At 46.1% G+C, this 18629-nt stretch overlaps 1 protein-coding gene across 5 annotated transcripts in view; it reads right to left on the bottom strand.

Moving 5' to 3' along the window:
* The window catches only part of LOC143126036 (two pore channel protein 2-like), a 227563-nt gene that overhangs the window by 136432 nt on the left and 72502 nt on the right, over positions 1–18629 (bottom strand). For all 5 annotated transcript variants that reach the window (XR_012987356.1, XM_076287963.1, XM_076287962.1 and 2 more), the window contains one exon: positions 12457–12521. Coding sequence is in view for 4 of the 5 variants with exons in the window: in XM_076287963.1 (XP_076144078.1) it covers positions 12457–12521 (65 nt within the window). In the remaining variant the exon portion in view is untranslated. The remainder of the gene's footprint in view (positions 1–12456; positions 12522–18629) is intronic.

Genomic DNA, 18629 nt, shown 5'->3' with positions numbered 1-18629 from the left:
TGTTGTCTACGTTATTAATTAATGGTAGCCTACAATAGTTAATTGATTCGCGTAACATATTAGTTGGCTCAAAGAGTAGGGAATCAGGATGGAGAGAGTCACGCGTGTGTTGCTTTTGCGGGATCGAATCCAGTTTAATGCTAGTTTTCAAAACATATATTTTTTTACATGTCTTTTGTCCGAGTGGCTGTAATGTAGCCGAGCGCTCATGGCGTATGAAAAGCGACTTCAAACCGCCTAAAACAACTTGTTTGTGAATGTCTGACAACTGCTGCAGCGCATGCATGCACAAGGAAACCAGTAGGTGGAGAAACCAGAAGGCACACAACACCGGAACGATTTTAAGGCTATTTCGCATAGGCTACTCAATGGTGCTATTTCACACGCATTATAGCGACCCCCACTCACCGGGGTTAGGTGGAAGGTGTTAATAGGCGATTGGCGTAGCCTACAGTGGACTAGGGCTGCCAAAATTGCTCAAAAATGACGTTCGAATATCCCCTCTAAAATAAACACATGTATTCGAATATATTGGAATATCTAGGCTATATTATTTGCGCATTATGTCAGTGACGCGGTCATCTGTTTTTAACTTTTTGTATGGTTATTGCTTGACAGGGGGGGATCCCAAGCAGCTTTCAGCCATAAGGCATTTCCTAATTCACCCGACACTGATATTCAAAATGTTGAAACTATTTCGGCATAGCATAAGCAGTTTAATTAAATGTAATGTTAGTTGTAAACAAACGGGCTATTTGGTGAGCCTTGGCCTCACAGATAGGCCTATTAACTGACCGCCAGATTCACGTTGGCTGGGGGGCAGGGGGGGCCCAAGGGTCTATGATATGTTAATTCGGCCCTGCCCCCAACGAACGCAACTTTCCACCTCTGAGACAGCTTAAAAGAATTCTAGAGGACTCCTAACTCACTGACCTACTTACTGTAGGCTGCGCAAACCACAGGCCTTTTTTTGGGCAAGCCTGCATTCGAGGCAGGCCTTCTGTTTTTATATAATTTTATATAAATCCTGCGCTAACAGTAATCCTCCTACCCCCGCTACCACAGCTGTAGATAGTGTGGCATGCTCACGCTTTATGTTTCCTTCTTGCAAACTAGGCCTATAGCCCAACCATTTACAGTACGTCTTCAAAAAATAACAACTTGCCAGATATGCCTTCATATCTTTGGGCTTCATTCAGCATTTTGTTCTTCCACTGGAAATGACTCTTCTAAATTTGGCACTTCACTGTATACAGTACATTCTTCATCAGAGCTTCATTTCTATCATTTCACGCGGGCTCGGGCTTGCACGGTAAGCTAAATGAGCGGTCAGGTGATGCGTTTCGGTTAGCTGCGAGAAAGATGCAGAAATGGATGCTTAGGTGAAACAGAGGCTGGCCTCTTGTGACAGGCGTTTTAGTTGCACCGGCAAATAAAGCAAAGTCTGAGGTGTGGAAACGTTTTGATCATGTGCATAATGAGAATAATGAGCCAGTGGTTATGTAAAATCCAAAGGATGCAACATTCTGTAGAACGGCAGGGAATTCGTCGCTGATAAGGCATGTTGATCAAAGCTGTCAGTGCCCATCAGGATCACATCGTTTGTTAGGCTACAGCAACAAAATCAAACCCTGCAAAGGTGAAACAAATGATTACGGAGAAGAAGTGTGTCAGCTTTCGCTGTAAAGACATTAGGCCTTTTAATATCGTAAATGGCGAGGGGTTTGAAAAGCTGGAGCAAGAACTATTTAATGTCGGGGCTGCGTATGGGAGGGTTCCCGCAAATTTCAGAATGCTGAGAGGACTTGCTATTTTATTTCTTTGTTCCAACTTCCAAGTGGCCTAGGCTACGTTAGTCATGAATAAATGATGTCAAATGTTACTCATTCTTGACAAAAGGCAAAAGAGCTGCGTGCGTGCGGACATTTGAATAATGTCGGGCTGTAAACGGGTTCGGGCTTTTAAAAAGCTGTCAGTCTCGGGCTCGGTCAGGGCTCGGGCTGATTTCTGTGGGGGTCGGGTCTTGTCGGGCCTAAATTTAAAGGCCGATTATAGCTCTACTTCACTGAGCAACAGTGGGTGGAGACCTTTAGATTCACAAGTCAGGGTTTGAAGAATTATGACGAATGATAGACCTGGCTGTTGCCCCGAGTAGGCTACTCGTTGTCGGATGTCTATGAAACAAGCCATGGGCTAATGCTCCCGAATTTAACGTTTCAGAAGACGTGCCACACAGCTAGACAACAAGTGGCAGACAGAGAAACGTCACTTATGCTACCAAACACTGCTTTTGAGTCACATCGTTGCAAATGTCAAACGATCACAAAATGGCTTGTCTTCACTATCAGGAAAGTTATGCAATAAGCTAGGCCTATAGCCTTAACTCAAAACATTTGTTATTCCATTCCGATCTGTAGAAATCACATGCAGTCATGCCTAAATTCTTCTTAGGCTACTGCACATTAATTATAGGCTAATATATTATGATATTCAGTATACATTATTGAATGCTTAACTGGAATGATGTTTTTCCCTATCATCCTATTGTTAAAGCAGGCATACCTGCGGGCATGTATCGGGCTACAGGTTTTCTACAGGAATGGCATGTTTGAACGGGCACTGCACTAGTTGTATAAACTTGCGATGTGTGCCAATCGAGTTGTTGGCGAAAACTTTAGCGTCAGCAAAACAGCTGTGCACCGATGCGTGTATTCAGTTTTATTCTACGGAAACAAGCAAGAGAACACACCAAGTTGCCTAATGTTATAGGGAAGCGCCAGAGATTGCTGAGATTCTCTGAAGGTTACGTCACACGATGCGAATAAACCGTTTCCATCAACTTTATTCGCATTATACCTTATGCGCATCGAGAGTTAATCCACCCCCCTCTAGCGAATCAAATATAGATGCGCATTAGGATTGATGCGCATTTCACGTGTTTCCAACCGGGATCTCTTATTCGAATAGATTAAATGTGCATTAGGAAGTTGGATGGAAACACGCTAATAGTTGTCTAAGCCTCTATAGCGTAGCCTGTTAAAAACGTCGCAGAAGTCTACCCAAGGCTACAGATTCATTCTGAACAGTTATTTCTCTACTGGCTCAATTATCACACCACTGTTTTGATTTGCGTAGTTGCGTTAACCCAACACTGACAATAATGTAGACAGCAAATTTCGATTTCGATTTTCGTTACCACCGTGTAGTCAAGCCTTAAGACATACCCAAGTAGCCTAAATCGAGGTAATGTTTAATTATGCATGATTTATTTTGTTATTGAATTCGTAGGCTGGGATTACTCTCGGCAAGTCTCCTGCTTTTTCAGAAGGGGGGCGGCAGGCAGAGCGATGTACAGTGGCAGAGCGATGCACAGTGGCTTAAAGTGGTACTAAAGCTTCATGCAGCTTCACGGCCTCGTAATGCGCGAATGAAGTGGTCATTTGAAAGCGATGCCCACTGTAGGTGTGTAGATTTGAACAAAATCTGGTTTGGTTCTTAATGGGAGCATTTACTGCCTGAAATATCCGATTTTGTTTACCACTCTCGGAGTTATAGTGCTGGCCTGATGGGTTGCCTATTTACGCCATTTCAACAGCACATGAACAGTTAGACCGAGTATTCTCGTCATGAAATTAAAATTCCACTGGAGCTCCAAGCGGTTGTGTACACGCAGCCTTACAACACTGTTTACAGCTCTTCGAGTCACGGTAAAATGTCATTTTTGGTACATATCTAGGTCTTGGTTTGTATAGAAATGGATATTAACTCATTGAGTGCCAAAAACGTAATATTAAATTTTTCCTTTCCATGCGTTGAGTGCCAAAAACTTAATATTACTTAACTCTGTGATGAATGGAAGTCAAATATATGACGATCGAAAACTCATGAAAACGCACAATCTGGACATTTTATCTGGACATTTTATCATAACTCGGTTGCCACTTTGGGTCGAATCAGTGACGCACCCACGTCATCTCAAAACCAGGCCATTTTCGTGGGTCTATCACTAGGTGGCAGTCTCGCCAGGTCTCGCTGATCACTCCCTGGAACGTTTACAGGCAACACTAACACAACACAATCACTACTTTGAAAAGTAGCCTAGTATTGCCGTGGCAATACCGGTGACGGCGGCCATGTCCTGAAGTAGCCTAAAGCATGTAGGCTAATGATTCCTAAAACATATACAAAGTCCATTCTGTGGCTATTGAAATTTGGATATATCGTGTTAACTGTAACCCACCATCTGAAGCCTTTCGTGACACATAGAAAATACTTTTTAATGAACCTGACGTGTTCTTCATTCTCTGATTCTAAAAATGTCATTTTTGAGTCATTAAAACTTCATACAAAGTGGTTTTGAGCCATTTTAAATCGCTGAGCTGCAGCATCGGGTGTTCTAGACCAGGGGTTCCCAAACTTTTCCACGACAAGGCCCCCCAAATACCACTAGGTTCTGGCCAAGGACCCCCTTGATGTGTTATTAAACCCATCGACAATACTACGGAAAATGTAAAAATACATTAAGCTAATCCTAATGATTGTTTTAGCCACAAGCACTTCGCGATGGAGCATACAGTGTGTAAAAATTGCATTTGGGGCTTTCTGCTATATGAGAGCTATCACTCTACTATTATTCCCAGTCATTATCATGGAAAATATAATGTTCAGATATGTAACAAACTAGATGTACCGCATAGCGGTACAAAATATGACCGCCGCTCAGTCCTGTACATCCGTTCCGCGAAAATAAAGCACACTTCAATTTGTCTCCATATTTTACTCCATCCCCCACTCTTGAAACTTTTGTGTATGCTTGTTTGGCATGCCTGAGTGTGTGTGTGCGGCTGCACAGAAAGTAGCCTACTGGTGCTGAAAAGGTGAATAGATTGTAGAATAGCCAAAGAAGATGTAGCATTGTTATAAAACCTTTAAAATCTCTAAACAATCACAAGTAGGGCAGTTCATCACAGTTCATCCATTGCAACTGGATTGATGAAAGGTCACTTACACCTGTAGGCTACATTGTATTTGGGAAAAGCAAAAGGTATCAGCATAATGTTATTTATTTATTTATTTGTTTATTTATTTATTTATTTACAAAAACATCTCAGCCGTTTTCAACAGCTATCAAAAACAAAGGTCATTTTTGGATGGATGGATTTTTTTGTGAATGTTTCTTCTTCTACATAAGATTTTAGTCATCTTTAGTTCATGTAATACTTTATTGTCAATGCACAAATTAAGTAACAGTAGTCTGAAACGTTATTGTTAATGCACAAATTAAGTAACAGTAGTCTGAAACGAAATGCTGTTTTACTAGTGGTGCAAATAACTGACATGTCCAAATGGGCCTTGATGAAATGCGTCGCTAGACTGTTCATACACATTTTAACGGGCCAAAGTTGAAGAGCTGTTGTCCGTTATTGTTCGTGCAAATATAGGCTGATTCATGTTCCCTTGCATTGTGTAACTGAGGTCCATGGCTAGTCTGGCTTTCACCAGACCAAGCTCAATCTTTTAAGAAATCAAAAAATAAATAGCGGGCAGATCAGGCTGGGTTCACCAAGCGAGCCTAGTCCATAGGCACCCGATATTGTTCACGCTCTGGCTATTCTAAATGCAAAAATGCATCAGGGAGTTATGACAAAACTGTAACTAACAAACTAGATCCTAATAGAAAGCTGTTAGCTTCCTTAAGCTACAGGTAGGCTTATAAGGTAGGCCTATTTACAACATAAATTGTCAATAAGCTATGCTGGCGACACAAATAAAATCTCCTTTGGAAACCAATGGCTTAAGCCTTACAGTATCAAGCGGACTTAAATTGCCATATCGTGGCGAAAAGTTGTAATAAAATTCACGCAGCTCCATGAGTCAAGGAAAGCGCGAATGAAGTAGCCACCTCTAAATGGGACCCACTAGCCTAAACAGTAGCTTATGGTGTGTTGCTAAAGCAGCCATAATGAAATGAAGGTGTCATTGTTTGGATACTTCACACACACGTGCTTTTTAATTTCACAGACTACAACTACCAAGCTGGAATCAAAGCACATCGATTCCCCTCTCAGACCCTGCACGCACTTCAAACAAAATAAACAGGCGTCTCAGTCTCACGCATGTAGGCAAAACTGTATCAGATCGGTGTAACGTTGGTAAATCTTCCATTGCACAGAATGATTTTTGTAGCACGTGCAACAAATGACAGTCGAAAGATACAATTACAGTGCTGTTATCAATTTGCTTGGTATAACCGCATTTATAGTTTTCTACAAATGCAATCAATCAAATTGGCCTCCATCACTCAACCAACGCTAACGGTGACATTGCCTAGGTCCTTATTGATATTATAAGATTAACGTACCTGCAGTAAAAACCAAGCATGTCCGATAAACATCCTCAGATTTATTTCGGCTTCAAGAAGAAATGGGAATTACATTTCATGTGAACATCATCCTATCCTTATTAGACGTTCTCTGCGGTAAACTATAGTCCTTGTAGGAAGCGGCCATTGTATTCCAACCCACGTTTAACTTCCAACAAAATTACGTCTCACTGCAACGATGCGCCATCTAGTGGACAAACGACTACTTATCGCCAATACTGGAAATGCAGCCATGATGATGATGATGATGAATATTTATTTTGGCTTTCTTTTAATCCTACTGAATTTGTAATTATGTATCAGCCGTTCTAATACCGATAGTATGTGGGTGCCTGTGTGTGTGTGCATGTGTATATGTGTGCACCGCCATCTACAGGCCAATGAGTGTACAGTCACTAAATGTACACATAATCTATTTTTTTAAAGACCCCTTCATGGATGAAATTCTACGAAACTTGGCATACCCCCAGAGAATGCCAGGTCAATCATACACATAAAATTTGGTGCAGTTCTGAACATCTTAACTGAAGATAGGGACGATTAAAGCAGAATAATATTGCATTTTCATTTTTTACCGGGGGGGTGCAAATCACAAATGAGTGATTATGGGCCAGATTGATGTGGGCCCTTGAGACCAACATACCATAAAAGATTCTTCATCCTCGGTGCCACGGTTCAGGTAGTTATTTAGGAAAAACTGCTTTTTTTGCGGTTCGGGGGGCCCAGCACGGGGGGGGAGTGGACCCCGGGGACGAAACAAAATTTTTCCGTAAAAGTCTAGTGGGGCTACATACCCACCAAATTTCATGTGCCCCGGTGGTTCGGTGTCCCGGGTATCGTTGACCAAAAATTCAGGAAGTAGATGACGGGGAAAAAAAAAAAAAAAAAAAAAAAAAAACTTTGACAATCCCTATATGACCGCTTCGCTAGCTTCGCTAGCGGCGGTCATAATTATTATAATGGCATTGTATAACAACCCTCATAGTAATAGGTATATTTTTTACATTTTTCAAATGTATAAATTTGTTGCTTTTACTTTTCCTTTCAACTTGCTGAGGCCACCCTGGCACTCCCTCGCGGCCCCCCAGGGGGTCCCGGCCCCCACTTTGAAAACCACTGTTCTAGACTGTGCGCTCCTCCGTCTACTGACAGCCAGGGCATATACATTTCTTCTACAGCTGCAAACAGGATTCACTCGCAGTTAACCAAATATTTTTTTATTAGGGCAGGGCAGGCATATTTCTGACTATTAAATTATTTCTACACCAGTCTGCTAAAGTCTGTAGTGAAGTCTGTGTAGGGTTTTCCAGGCTCCATTTCTTTTTACGAGACACCCTGCTCACAAGAGACATCTGCCAGTTGTTTGGGTTGTTGCAGGGTGACTGGAAAAATACAAATTAAAGTCGCGTGATCCCACGCACGGACCGCAAGGGTAGCTGGCCAATTTGAAGTAATGCCCACTGTACATAATTAGGCGCTCTTTATGCTTCCCCTCCCATCTTTTTATGCTAAACTGCCACTTTCCCCTTGATCCTCCCATGAATGCATATTCATGACACGGAAATACGCAATTTGCCATTTTCAGCTCCCGCGACAGGCAGTCTGCACTTTTTCATCCTGTTTGTACATATCTATGTTTTTATGCACACGTTGCGAAACAAATACGCCTGAAGTGGGCGCAAAAGCGTTAGAACATCTAGCCCTGTGTGTCCTTCGCGAGAGTGAGCTTGTTGGCTACTATTTGCCTGCATGCGTGCGTGCGTGTGTGCATGTGGGGTGGGAGGGGGGGCCCATTCCGATTTTGTGCCCAGGGCCCATGGTCATGATAATCCGGCCATGCCAGCACCCCCGCACCCCCAGCCGAAAACATCTTCCCGTGCCTCTGGGGGTAAATAGACAGAGAAGGAGTCCAGCGATAGCTAGGAAGGAGAAACACCCAGTGAGCAGCGGCAGACACACACGCACAGCGTTCACTCAACCGGAAGAAGACAGGATGACTGATGGTGACTGAACGGGATTCTAAGACATTTACCAAAGTTAGTCAGAGTTGAAGAGAAGTAAAGAATGTGAGTGAGTAAGATTGTAAGATTGTGGCCAAAACTGGTACTGCAATCACTTTCAAATTACTGTAGAGCGGTGTATCCCCTCCCCCTCCCCCCTGACTCGAGGTTGCCAACCCGGATTCCGAAACACTACTGACTTCGTGATTAGTAGATAGGTGGAGGGTGGCGCATCAGTCCAAAACACAACATGACACGACAAAACACAACATCAACATCAGTTGAGGGCTGCAACTTCACTTTTTAAATTACAATATCCTGGCCGGACTACTGTTGTCAGTGATATAAGTATTTAAAAATTAACATGATTTCTTAATGTCTAGTGACATATCAAGGCCATTTTATGATTAATCGAAATACATTTCTTACATACGGTTCCTGATTTACTTATTTAGTTAACATGGGTTTATTTGTTTTCGGGATAGGCTACCTCCAACTGCCCATTATTTAGGTTGTATGTTTTATAGGGTAATAAAACAACCACCTACAGTGACATTTCACCTTACGTCTCCATGAAATGTCATTACTCGTAGGAACCCTGTCAAAAACCAGCTTATCCAGGCTATCTCCCTGTATACACAAAAACTTCTACAAACACACATCTTTAAAACAGGGTCAAAGATACTAGCCCCTTTCACAGTGAGATCACACAAAAGGGGAGACGTCTTTTTGCCGCATCAAAAGAGGTGAAAATTTGCCGGCCTGCAGATCTGTTCACATGATCCGGCATTTTGGGGAGCCAGGAGGCAGGATCAGCTAACAAATTAAAATGTGACGTGCAACAGGGGGCGTGTAGAGTGATAGTTGTAGGCCTTATTATGGAGGAGTATCTCGCTGCAGCATGTGGGAAGGCAGGGTTTGAGATCAAGCCCAGCCCACATCCAAGTCAGCCAGGTTTTTTTTTAATACGTCACGCAGTTTAAAATCGCTGGCGGCGAGAGGGAGGCGGAGAAAGAGCCAGGACTTGTGACGAGAGCGAGCTGCAACATTCTATTAACCAGCAACTTACTGCAAAACATGTTCTACTGTGTATTCAACACTGTTGAACTGTGGATTCAAACCAGTGCAACAACTCGCAACAGCACCAACATTTCCATAAGAACGCCGGTGTCACAATATGATATGTCAGATATGAACTAGCTAGCTGGCTAGCTAGCCAGCAGAGTTGACCACCCAGATAGCAAGAGGCTTGCGGCAGCCGGCAGACCAGTTACACCGGTTACATAGTTCGCTGTCATCTGGCGACCGCTGAGTTTTTGCACATCGGTTCTACTGCGGTGCGCTGGGCTAACGAGCTGCAGCTTCACAACCTTTTCTTTATTCATTTATTCATGCGTGACATCCCTAACCGATTGTTGTTCTGTCACGTGGAAGAGCCGACTAATTATCATATTCATGGGTTTCAGTACGTCTCTTGCTACAGCTGTCGCCTACTTTGCCCCTTCCTGTTTGGTGTTGGAGAGAGGTCACTATTGGTTTTTATAGTTCACGTCACTATTTGCATGAGCCAAGACTAGAAAGACTTACGATAATATCAAACATATTTGATATTGTCGTAACGGCAAAACTAGAAAAAGACTGATTCCGACTGACTTAAAACCGCTAAGATTGGCACCTTACACTTAACAATCTAGTTGACGGGAGCACGCAGCGATTCCAGTACAACTCCCATGATTTCTGTCCGACTGGAAATTTAGTCGCCGACTGTGAAAACAGACCAAAATTGTACAATGTAAGGCCGCCATTAGTTAGCTGCTGCACACATTTTTAGTACCCTACAAATGCAAGTGAAGTTGCTTTACATCATAGTGCAGTACTATGTGTCTGCTTAGAATGTCGGATTCTTGCGATCAACATCTTCGGACAATAAAAAGTAATTTGGAAGGGAAATTGAAGAGAAGCAGAAAGCAGTTCAGTTGAAAAACTCATTGAACTTAAAACACAGTAGACAAAGACGTTTGGGTTTTCTTGGTCAATTTGCGTTGGGATCTAAAAGAGTGGCATAGCCAGAAATGTTCAAATGGGTGGGCACAGAAAAAAACGGGTGGGCAAAGCCAATTTATTTGAACTTGAGGCCTAGATTAGATACACTACAGTATATATTAATCATAGGCATTTATGACATTTATGGAAAACAATGCATGAATGTAGCTTCGGCGCGTCACATTAAACACAATTGAGACAATAGATTGACCATATTGGACAACTGCAAAGACTTATCATAGGCACGTTACATTCATGGCATGAAAAGTGGAACTTATTAAACAAATTTCATCATAGCTGACAAATTATGCAGTCGGCTAAACATTTTAAACTTGCGCAAAACGGCATGAACCCAGCATCGGCACGTCACATAAAACACAAATTGAAGCAATAGATTGACCATTGGACAATCCTACTGCAAAGACTTTTCATAGGCATGCTATGTTTATGACATAAAAAGTGGAATATGAACGCATTTCATCACAGATGACAATTTTGACATTTTAAACGGAGCTGCCGGCTGTTCGCGATTTAACTTACGGCTCTTACACACAGTTGCGTGCGTTGCTGTGCCGGAGACGCCTCCCATTTACTTTACATGGGCTGACGTCATCCGTTGCCGAACTGAATTGTGGGTCCGTTGCGTTGCGTTTCTCTCGTTGCTCGCGTTGAGGAGTTCAGCTGTTGCTGCACCGACAGACGGCACCGGCCAATCAAACCAATCGACAGGCGGCACCAACCAATCAAATTACAGTTATACTTCAGGTCATTTGCATAGCTACCGTCGGGAACACCCACTGGCATGCGTTGACGGAACGCAACTGTGTGTAGAAGCCCTGATTCTTGAGCTCTCAGCGGAGTGCTGACTTGCACATCTGTTTTAGATTGTGAATGTAAATGGAAGCATGATTTTCTGAACTGAGGATTATCATTCATTTTACTCCCATGAACAGAAAGCCTATTCAGTGTGCTTAATCGCCATCTAGCCTAGTCTAGCCTGTTAATCAAATGAATGTATGAAAATAACGTTGTGCGTCCTGTTATTGAAAGAGAGTAACGTTGCTATTCCCTGAAGATGAGTCAGATGTAGCTACAGTTAATTTATGTTGGCCATTCATCTACAAATGCTTTTCGATGCCAGAAACCGCATATTAAACTATGACAAGGGTTTCTAAGGGTAAAGCCTGTTGTCGCAAGTTTTGGGCAAGGTCCATAGGCTACAACAAAGTGTTTCTGGAGTGAAACTTTGAATTTAGTCAGACCTGTGTGATAGAGATAGTCTTGCCATATTCTTCTATCTCTAACTAGCTCATATCAAGAATGTATGACGGAAATAGGTGTTAAATCACTGGAAGCTTTGTGGATATAAAGATTGTCATAATGTGCTGTCTCTGCTATTACTTTTGATCAGTCAGATTTTAAATCTCTTGTGGTGAGTTGGACATATGTAGTGTCATCAAAACGCCCGCCCAAATTCCCCCATCCCGACTTCACACTTTAACACTGGTGCCAGAACTAATCAACTCGGCAAAATGTCTAAGGTGCTTGGTAGTAAATTTGGCGAGACACTTCATCCCACCGTTCTGCCTCGGTCTATGTGAAAGGAACAGGCGTTCTGCGATTCTGGTACATAAATTTGCGGGAATTTTGGCAGTGAGAAAGGGCCTACTGATTGCTATTGTAATCCTTTACACTTCTTGTCAAATGTTGCTCTTCATATCCCTCTAGCTGGTTATTCATATCCCTATAGCTGTCCTAACTCTTCTTTTCCACAAAAAAACAATGTCCTAGCTCTTTAAATATTTAATAATAAGGTCTGAGCCATACATAACTGATGAGCCAATGAACACATCAGGAGCAACCTGTTTCAAGAATCTCAGACTCTGCCTTTAAGATGCAGTCCTGATAGTAAGGCCATTCTTAGGTCATGTAGACAATAAACAAATTACAATCTCTGTAAATGCCGGTCTGCTAAGGACTATAAATAAACCGAATTATGGAACAGAGGAAGAGATCCTTGTCAGTACTTACCAGCAGGTACCCCCTAAACTGGTTGTATATTATGGCAGTGAGTAAGTTCATCAGAAAATATGTTCCTGGTGGAAGAAAAACATATCACACATAATTAAAATTTAGCTTTCATTACAAAACCCGCCATAGCAAGAATCAAGAACTGTATTTGTCACATCCGTAAATGAAAAGTACAACAGCATGATTCTAAGATGGCACTGCAGATGGAAACACCTGTACTGTGCTGTCTAGTATTTTCTTTGTTATTGCTTATTCTCCATCATCACGTTTTCATGCCGGGAATAAACGGTTTTCAGTTTATTGCCCAAATTCCATTTATGTCAATATTCAGTTTAACCTGTTTACAAGCAAGTAGAATGTCACGTTTTGAACATAATTCCTGTTTACATAGCAATCAACATTATTCCGAATAAGTCAATGACGCGGCCTACAAATAGGCTCCCAACGGCATGACGTAAATTTTTGACTGAACAGGAACTCCATGACATTTAAGTCTTTTATGCAAAACATAAGTTGATTGCAAGACATAAGTTTGTCTCCTCGTGTTTCCAAAAGTGTGCGCGTTTTTTCGCCATGATTAGGAAAGAGAGAGATAATTGGTTCATTTTATCCTAATTCTGTGCAAATTGAGCATGCGTAGGCCTACAACACTCTTCCTTCTGGGAGCATATTCCGTTTAAGGTGTTTTCATGACCCAATATTCCGTTTAGAACAGGCATATGCTAGGGTGTGCAAACGGTTTTTTTAGTAAACCGAATAGGGCCTTTTTCGGTTTATTTCAATCAGAATAAGGTGTTTACAAGACACATGCATATTTGGTTTATTCCCAATAATCTGATTCAAAGCCATTTATTAGTAGGAGATTTGGTGGATGAAAGAATGAGGATCATGACGAAAACCTTCCTTAGTAACAGGAGCCACTTGCTGCATGACACTGTGGTGTCATGAGTCCTCTCACTCCACCGGGTTACCACCTTAATTGGTTTCCATTATCTTCCACTCTGCTCACCACTCTCTCTACTCAGCCTAACTAGCTCCACCTGTCCCTGCTCTGATCTGCTCTGCTCTAATTACTCTGCCAGCTGCGCTGCATTACCCACTAACATCTCCCAGTATTTAAAGCCCTGTCTTTCAGCTCTCCTTTGTCAGATCGTCTGCAAAGCTCACACCCGGAACCTGTTTGCTCGCGCTTCTGGCCGACTCCTGACTACTCTTCAATCCCGGTAACTCTGACCAGCCTTCTGCCTTGCTACTACGATATTTGGATTTCCCTTGAACCATACTTCTGCCTCGTTTCATCCGCCCTGTTGTATCAGTGTTCCCCCCCCCCAGGACTTCCGGACCACCCACCACCGGCGTCATAGGACGCATCGCTGCCACTGGGGGGGACACAGACACAGCACGTTCCCGGTTACCCCTGGAGCCTTCATTCACTCCCTACTTCCCTTTTCCCTTAAGTTTAATAAATTTCTGGTGTGACGCAATTGTGGTCCTCTGGTCGTCTGTCTGAACCGTGACAGTACGATCTGACCATCATGGACTCAGCGCACACTTCCCCCGACATGGAAGCCGATGAACCTGAGCAACCCACCGCCATGCAATGCCTGGAACACACTGAGAGGGTTAGCCCGCATGAGCGGCGACATTGCCTCCCTGCTTCAGGTCAGCCACCAACAGCATCAGCAGTTCCAGCAGCAACAGCAGCAGTTCCAGCAGCAGCAACAACAACTCGCCATGATCATCCAACTCCTCACCAACCTTACCCCAGCCACTCCGCCCACCGGCCCAGTTCCAGTCAGTCTGCCCACCAGCCCAGCCCCCGAGTTACCTGCCCCGGTCATTGCAGCCGCTGCTCCGGAACCAAGATCGGAAACCCAGAGCGGTTCAACGGCGATTCAACCCAGGTCCGGCCATTCCTGACTAGCTGCCGACTTCAGTTCTCCTTGCAGCCAAGGACCTTCGCCACTGAAGGGGCTAAAGTTGGGTATGCCATCACTCACCTTACGGGCCGAGCTCGACTCTGGGGAACAGCAGAGTTCGAACGTCAAACCCCTGCATATGCAACCTTCGACCTGTTTGCTGAGGAGATGCTGAAGGTGTTTGACCTGGATTCACCAACCGCAGAGGCGTCTCGTGAACTGTTCAGTATTCGGCAAGGCAGACGTACAGTCGCAGACCATTCCATCGACTTCCGAACCCTGGCAAGACGAAGTTCTTGGAACACACCATCGTTGGTGGACGCATTCTTCCATAGCTTGGCCGACTATATCAAGGACGAGTTGGTCTCCCATGAACTGCCTTCCACCCTTGATGAAGCCATCGCACTGGCTGTCCGGATCGACAGAAGGATACAGACCCGTCGTCGTGAGAGGGGGCGCCAAAATCCACCAACTACCGGCATTCGGAGAAATCCGACTGGGCTCCTGTCGTCTACTGCCACTCAACCAAGCCAGCTTGACCAGTCTGAGCCCATGGAAATTGGGCGAGCCTCTCTCACTCCTGCAGAGCGCCAGCGCCGCTTCACCTCAAACCTCTGCCTCTATTGTGGAGGTGATGGACATCGTGTTGTAACCTGCCCTTTAAAAGCCGAAGCTCACCGGGCATAGGGGGAGTCCGGTTGAGCTCAATGACCGTCCAGTCCTCCGACCGCAAACCCTTGCTGCAAGTACACCTCCGTCTCTTTGACTCAACTCACACCCTGGCTGCTCTGGTGGATTCTGGCGCCGAAGCCAACATAATGGACATCAAGCTGGCACGCCAACTGGGACTGGAGAACCACCGATTGACACCTCCTATTCCTGCCCGGGCACTGGACGGACACTTACTCGGATCGGTCACTCATGTCACGGCCCCGGTCTCTATGGGTCTGTCCGGAAACCATCAAGAAACTATCCAGTTTCACCTGCTCCCCTCTCCAGGCCAACCCATCATCCTGGGTTACCCATGGCTCCGCCGGCACAACCCTCAGCTCGACTGGGTAACCGGGGTGATCAGGGAGTGGGGAGAGGACTGCCATTGAACCTGCCTGCTTGCTGCCGCACTACCTCCTCGGCCAGTACCCACCAACTCCGCTCCTGACCTCTCCAATGTCCCACAATGCTACCAGGTCTCAGAGAAGTGTTTAACAAAGCAAGAGCCACAACTCTGCCCCCTCACCGACCGTACGACTGTGCCATCGACCTCCTCCCTGGAACAGCCCCTCCAAAGGGCCGTCTCTATTCGTTGTCTGCTCCTGAAAGAAAGTCCATGGAGGACTACATCAACGACTCTCTGTCCGCAGGATTAATCCGCCCGTCTTCATCTCCTGCTGGTGCTGGCTTCTTCTTTGTGGGGAAGAAAGACGGATCTCTTCGCCCCTGCATCGACTACAGGGGACTCAACGATATCACGGTGAAAAACCGTTACCCTCTGCCTCTGCTCACCTCTGCCTTTGAGTTGCTCCAGGGAGCCACTGTTTTTACCAAGTTGGATCTCAGAAACGCTTACCACCTAGTGCGGATCCGGGAGGGAGATGAATGGAAAACCGCATTCAATACACCAACAGGCCACTGCGAGTATCTGGTTATGCCTTTTGGCCTCACCAATGCTCCTGCTGTGTTCCAGGCTCTAGTGAATGATGTGCTGCGGGACATGTTAAACAAGTTTGTCTTCGTTTACCTGGATGACATCTTAATCTACTCCAGAAACCTGTCTGAACACATCCGCCATGTCCAGCAAGTCCTTCATCGTCTCCTGGAGAATTCCCTCTACGCCAAGGCGGAGAAATGTGAGTTTCACGTCAAGACATTGGCCTTCCTGAGGTACATCGTGGCAGAGGGAAGTATCCAAATGAATCCTGCCAAGATATCAGCAGTCACTTCATGGCCAGTTCCGGAGAACAGAAAGAAGCTGCAACAGTTTCTGGGGTTTGCTAACTTCTATAGAAAGTTTATCCGGAACTACAGTACCATTGCTGCTCCTCTCACTGCTCTAACCAGCACCAAGCAACCCTTCAGTACCCTCAAGGCAAGGTTCACCTCTGCTCCCATCCTCCAGATGCCTGATGTGGACCGGCAATTCATTGTGGAGGTGGACGCCTCGGATGTGGGAGTCGGGGCTCTGATTTCTCAGTGGGCTGCGGAGGATAGGAAGCTCCATCCCTGTGCCTTTTTCTCACGTCGGTTGTCCCCTTCTGAGTGCAATTACGACATAGGGAACCGAGAGCTGCTGGCTGTGAAGCTTGCCCTGGAGGAGTGGCGTCACTGGCTGGAGGGGTCCACCGTTCCATTCCTCGTTTGGACCGATCATAAGAACTTGGAGTACATCCGCAAGGCCAAACGGTTGAACTCCAGGCAGTCCCGCTGGGCCCTGTTCTTCACCAGGTTTAACTTCACTCTGTCATACCGGCCTGGATCACGCAACACCAAGCCAGACGCCCTCTCCTGTCAATTCCAGAAGGATGACACCCCCTCCAAGGACCCTGTGTCGATTCTGCCAAGTCCCTGCATCGTAGCAGCTCTGACCTGGGACGTTGAGGAACAGGTGCTGGAAGCTCTCCGTAACCAGCCAGGTCCCAGCGCTTGCCCAGCTGACCACCTTTTTGTCCCCGAAAACCTGAGGTCCCAGGTCATTCAGTGGGGACATGACTCCCGCCTAGCTTGTCACCCCGGCTCCACCCGCACTTACAACCTGCTCGCCCAGAGGTTCTGGTGGCCCTCTCTGAGAAGAGATGTACGGGAATTCGTCCAAGCCTGCCCCATCTGCAACCAACACAAGTCGTCCTGCCAGCCCCCAGCCGGATTGCTGCAGCCCCTGCCTGTGCCCACACGTCCCTGGTCTCACATCGCCCTTGACTTTGTCACGGGGCTGCCCCCTTCAAGTGGCATGACAGTCATTCTCACCATAGTTGACCGATTCAGCAAGATGGCACACTTCGTTCCCCTCCCCAAGCTCCCAACCACCAAGGAGACCGCCCAGGTGGTCCTGGAACACGTCTTCCGGATCCACGGACTGCCAAAGGATGTAGTTTCTGACCGTGGCCCACAATTCTCCTCCGCCTTTTGGAAGGAGTTCTGTCACCTGCTGGGAGCCACAGTCAGTCTGACTTCCGGATTCCATCCCCAATCCAATGGGCAGTCAGAGCGGGCAAATCAGGAGCTTGAGAAGGCACTGCGATGCATGACCTCCCGCAACCCCCACTCCTGGTCGCAGCAATTGACATGGGTATGAGTATGCACACAATTCTCTGACCTGCTCTGCCATCGGTATGTCCCCCTTCCAATGTGTCTATGGATACCAGCCTCCTCTATTCGCCAGCCAGGAGGGGGAGGTTACTTGCCCATCTGCACTTGCTTTTGCCCGTCGATGTCGCCGCACCTGGTCACAAGCCCGAGCCACACTCCTCAGATCCGTTGCTACACTACCAGGGCCAACCGTCGGAGAACTCCTGCTCCCACCTACCATGTTGGTCAAAGGGTATGGTTGTCATCGAAGGACCTGCCACTCAGGATGGAGTCGCAAAAGCTGGCACCTCGGTTCCTTGGCCCATTCCCTATCGTAAGAGTGATTAGTCCAACTGCTGTCCGGCTCCAACTGCCTAATTCCATGAGGGTGCACCCCACTATCCATGTGTCTAAGATTAAGCCCATTCATGAGAGTCCGCTGGTCCCTGCTGCGCCTTCTCCTCCTCCACAGCTCGTCGATGGTGGTCTGGTTTACACCGTCCGCCGCCTGCTTCGGTCCAGACGGAGGGGTAGGGGTCTCCAGTACCTCGTTGACTGGGAGGGCTATGGACCTGAGGAAAGGACCTGGGTGCCGGCTAGTCAGATTGTGGATCGGACTCTCATCACCGCTTCCACCAATGGCATCCTGATCAACCTGCAATCCGTAGGGGCCGCCCCAGAGGGGTCCCTAACCATCCTGCCCGCCCGGCTTCCCGTCCTGTGCCTGACCCTGTCTCGGGACCTGTCCCGTCTCCCGACCACGACCCTCCGAGGATGAGGACGTTCACTCGGACCGTTCGGAGGAGTTCTAGCCCTCCACCGGCTCCCCTCCTCCCGCCCGGCGTGGTGTTGCTCTTGGGATTTCTGGGGCCGTCCCTTGGGGGGGGGGGTTCTGTCATGAGTCCTCTCACTCCACCGGGTTACAACCTTAATTGGTTTCCATTATCTTCCACTCTGCTCACCACTCTCTCT

The sequence above is a fragment of the Alosa pseudoharengus genome, unplaced genomic scaffold, assembly GCF_046254945.1.
Source record: "Alosa pseudoharengus isolate Yale_2024_CS ecotype anadromous, Long Island Sound unplaced genomic scaffold, YU_APseudo_1.1 YU_APseudo_1.1_scf_16, whole genome shotgun sequence".
In the NCBI taxonomy this organism is placed as follows: Eukaryota; Metazoa; Chordata; class Actinopteri; order Clupeiformes; family Clupeidae; genus Alosa; species Alosa pseudoharengus.
This window is presented reverse-complemented; position numbering and strand designations above follow the sequence as displayed.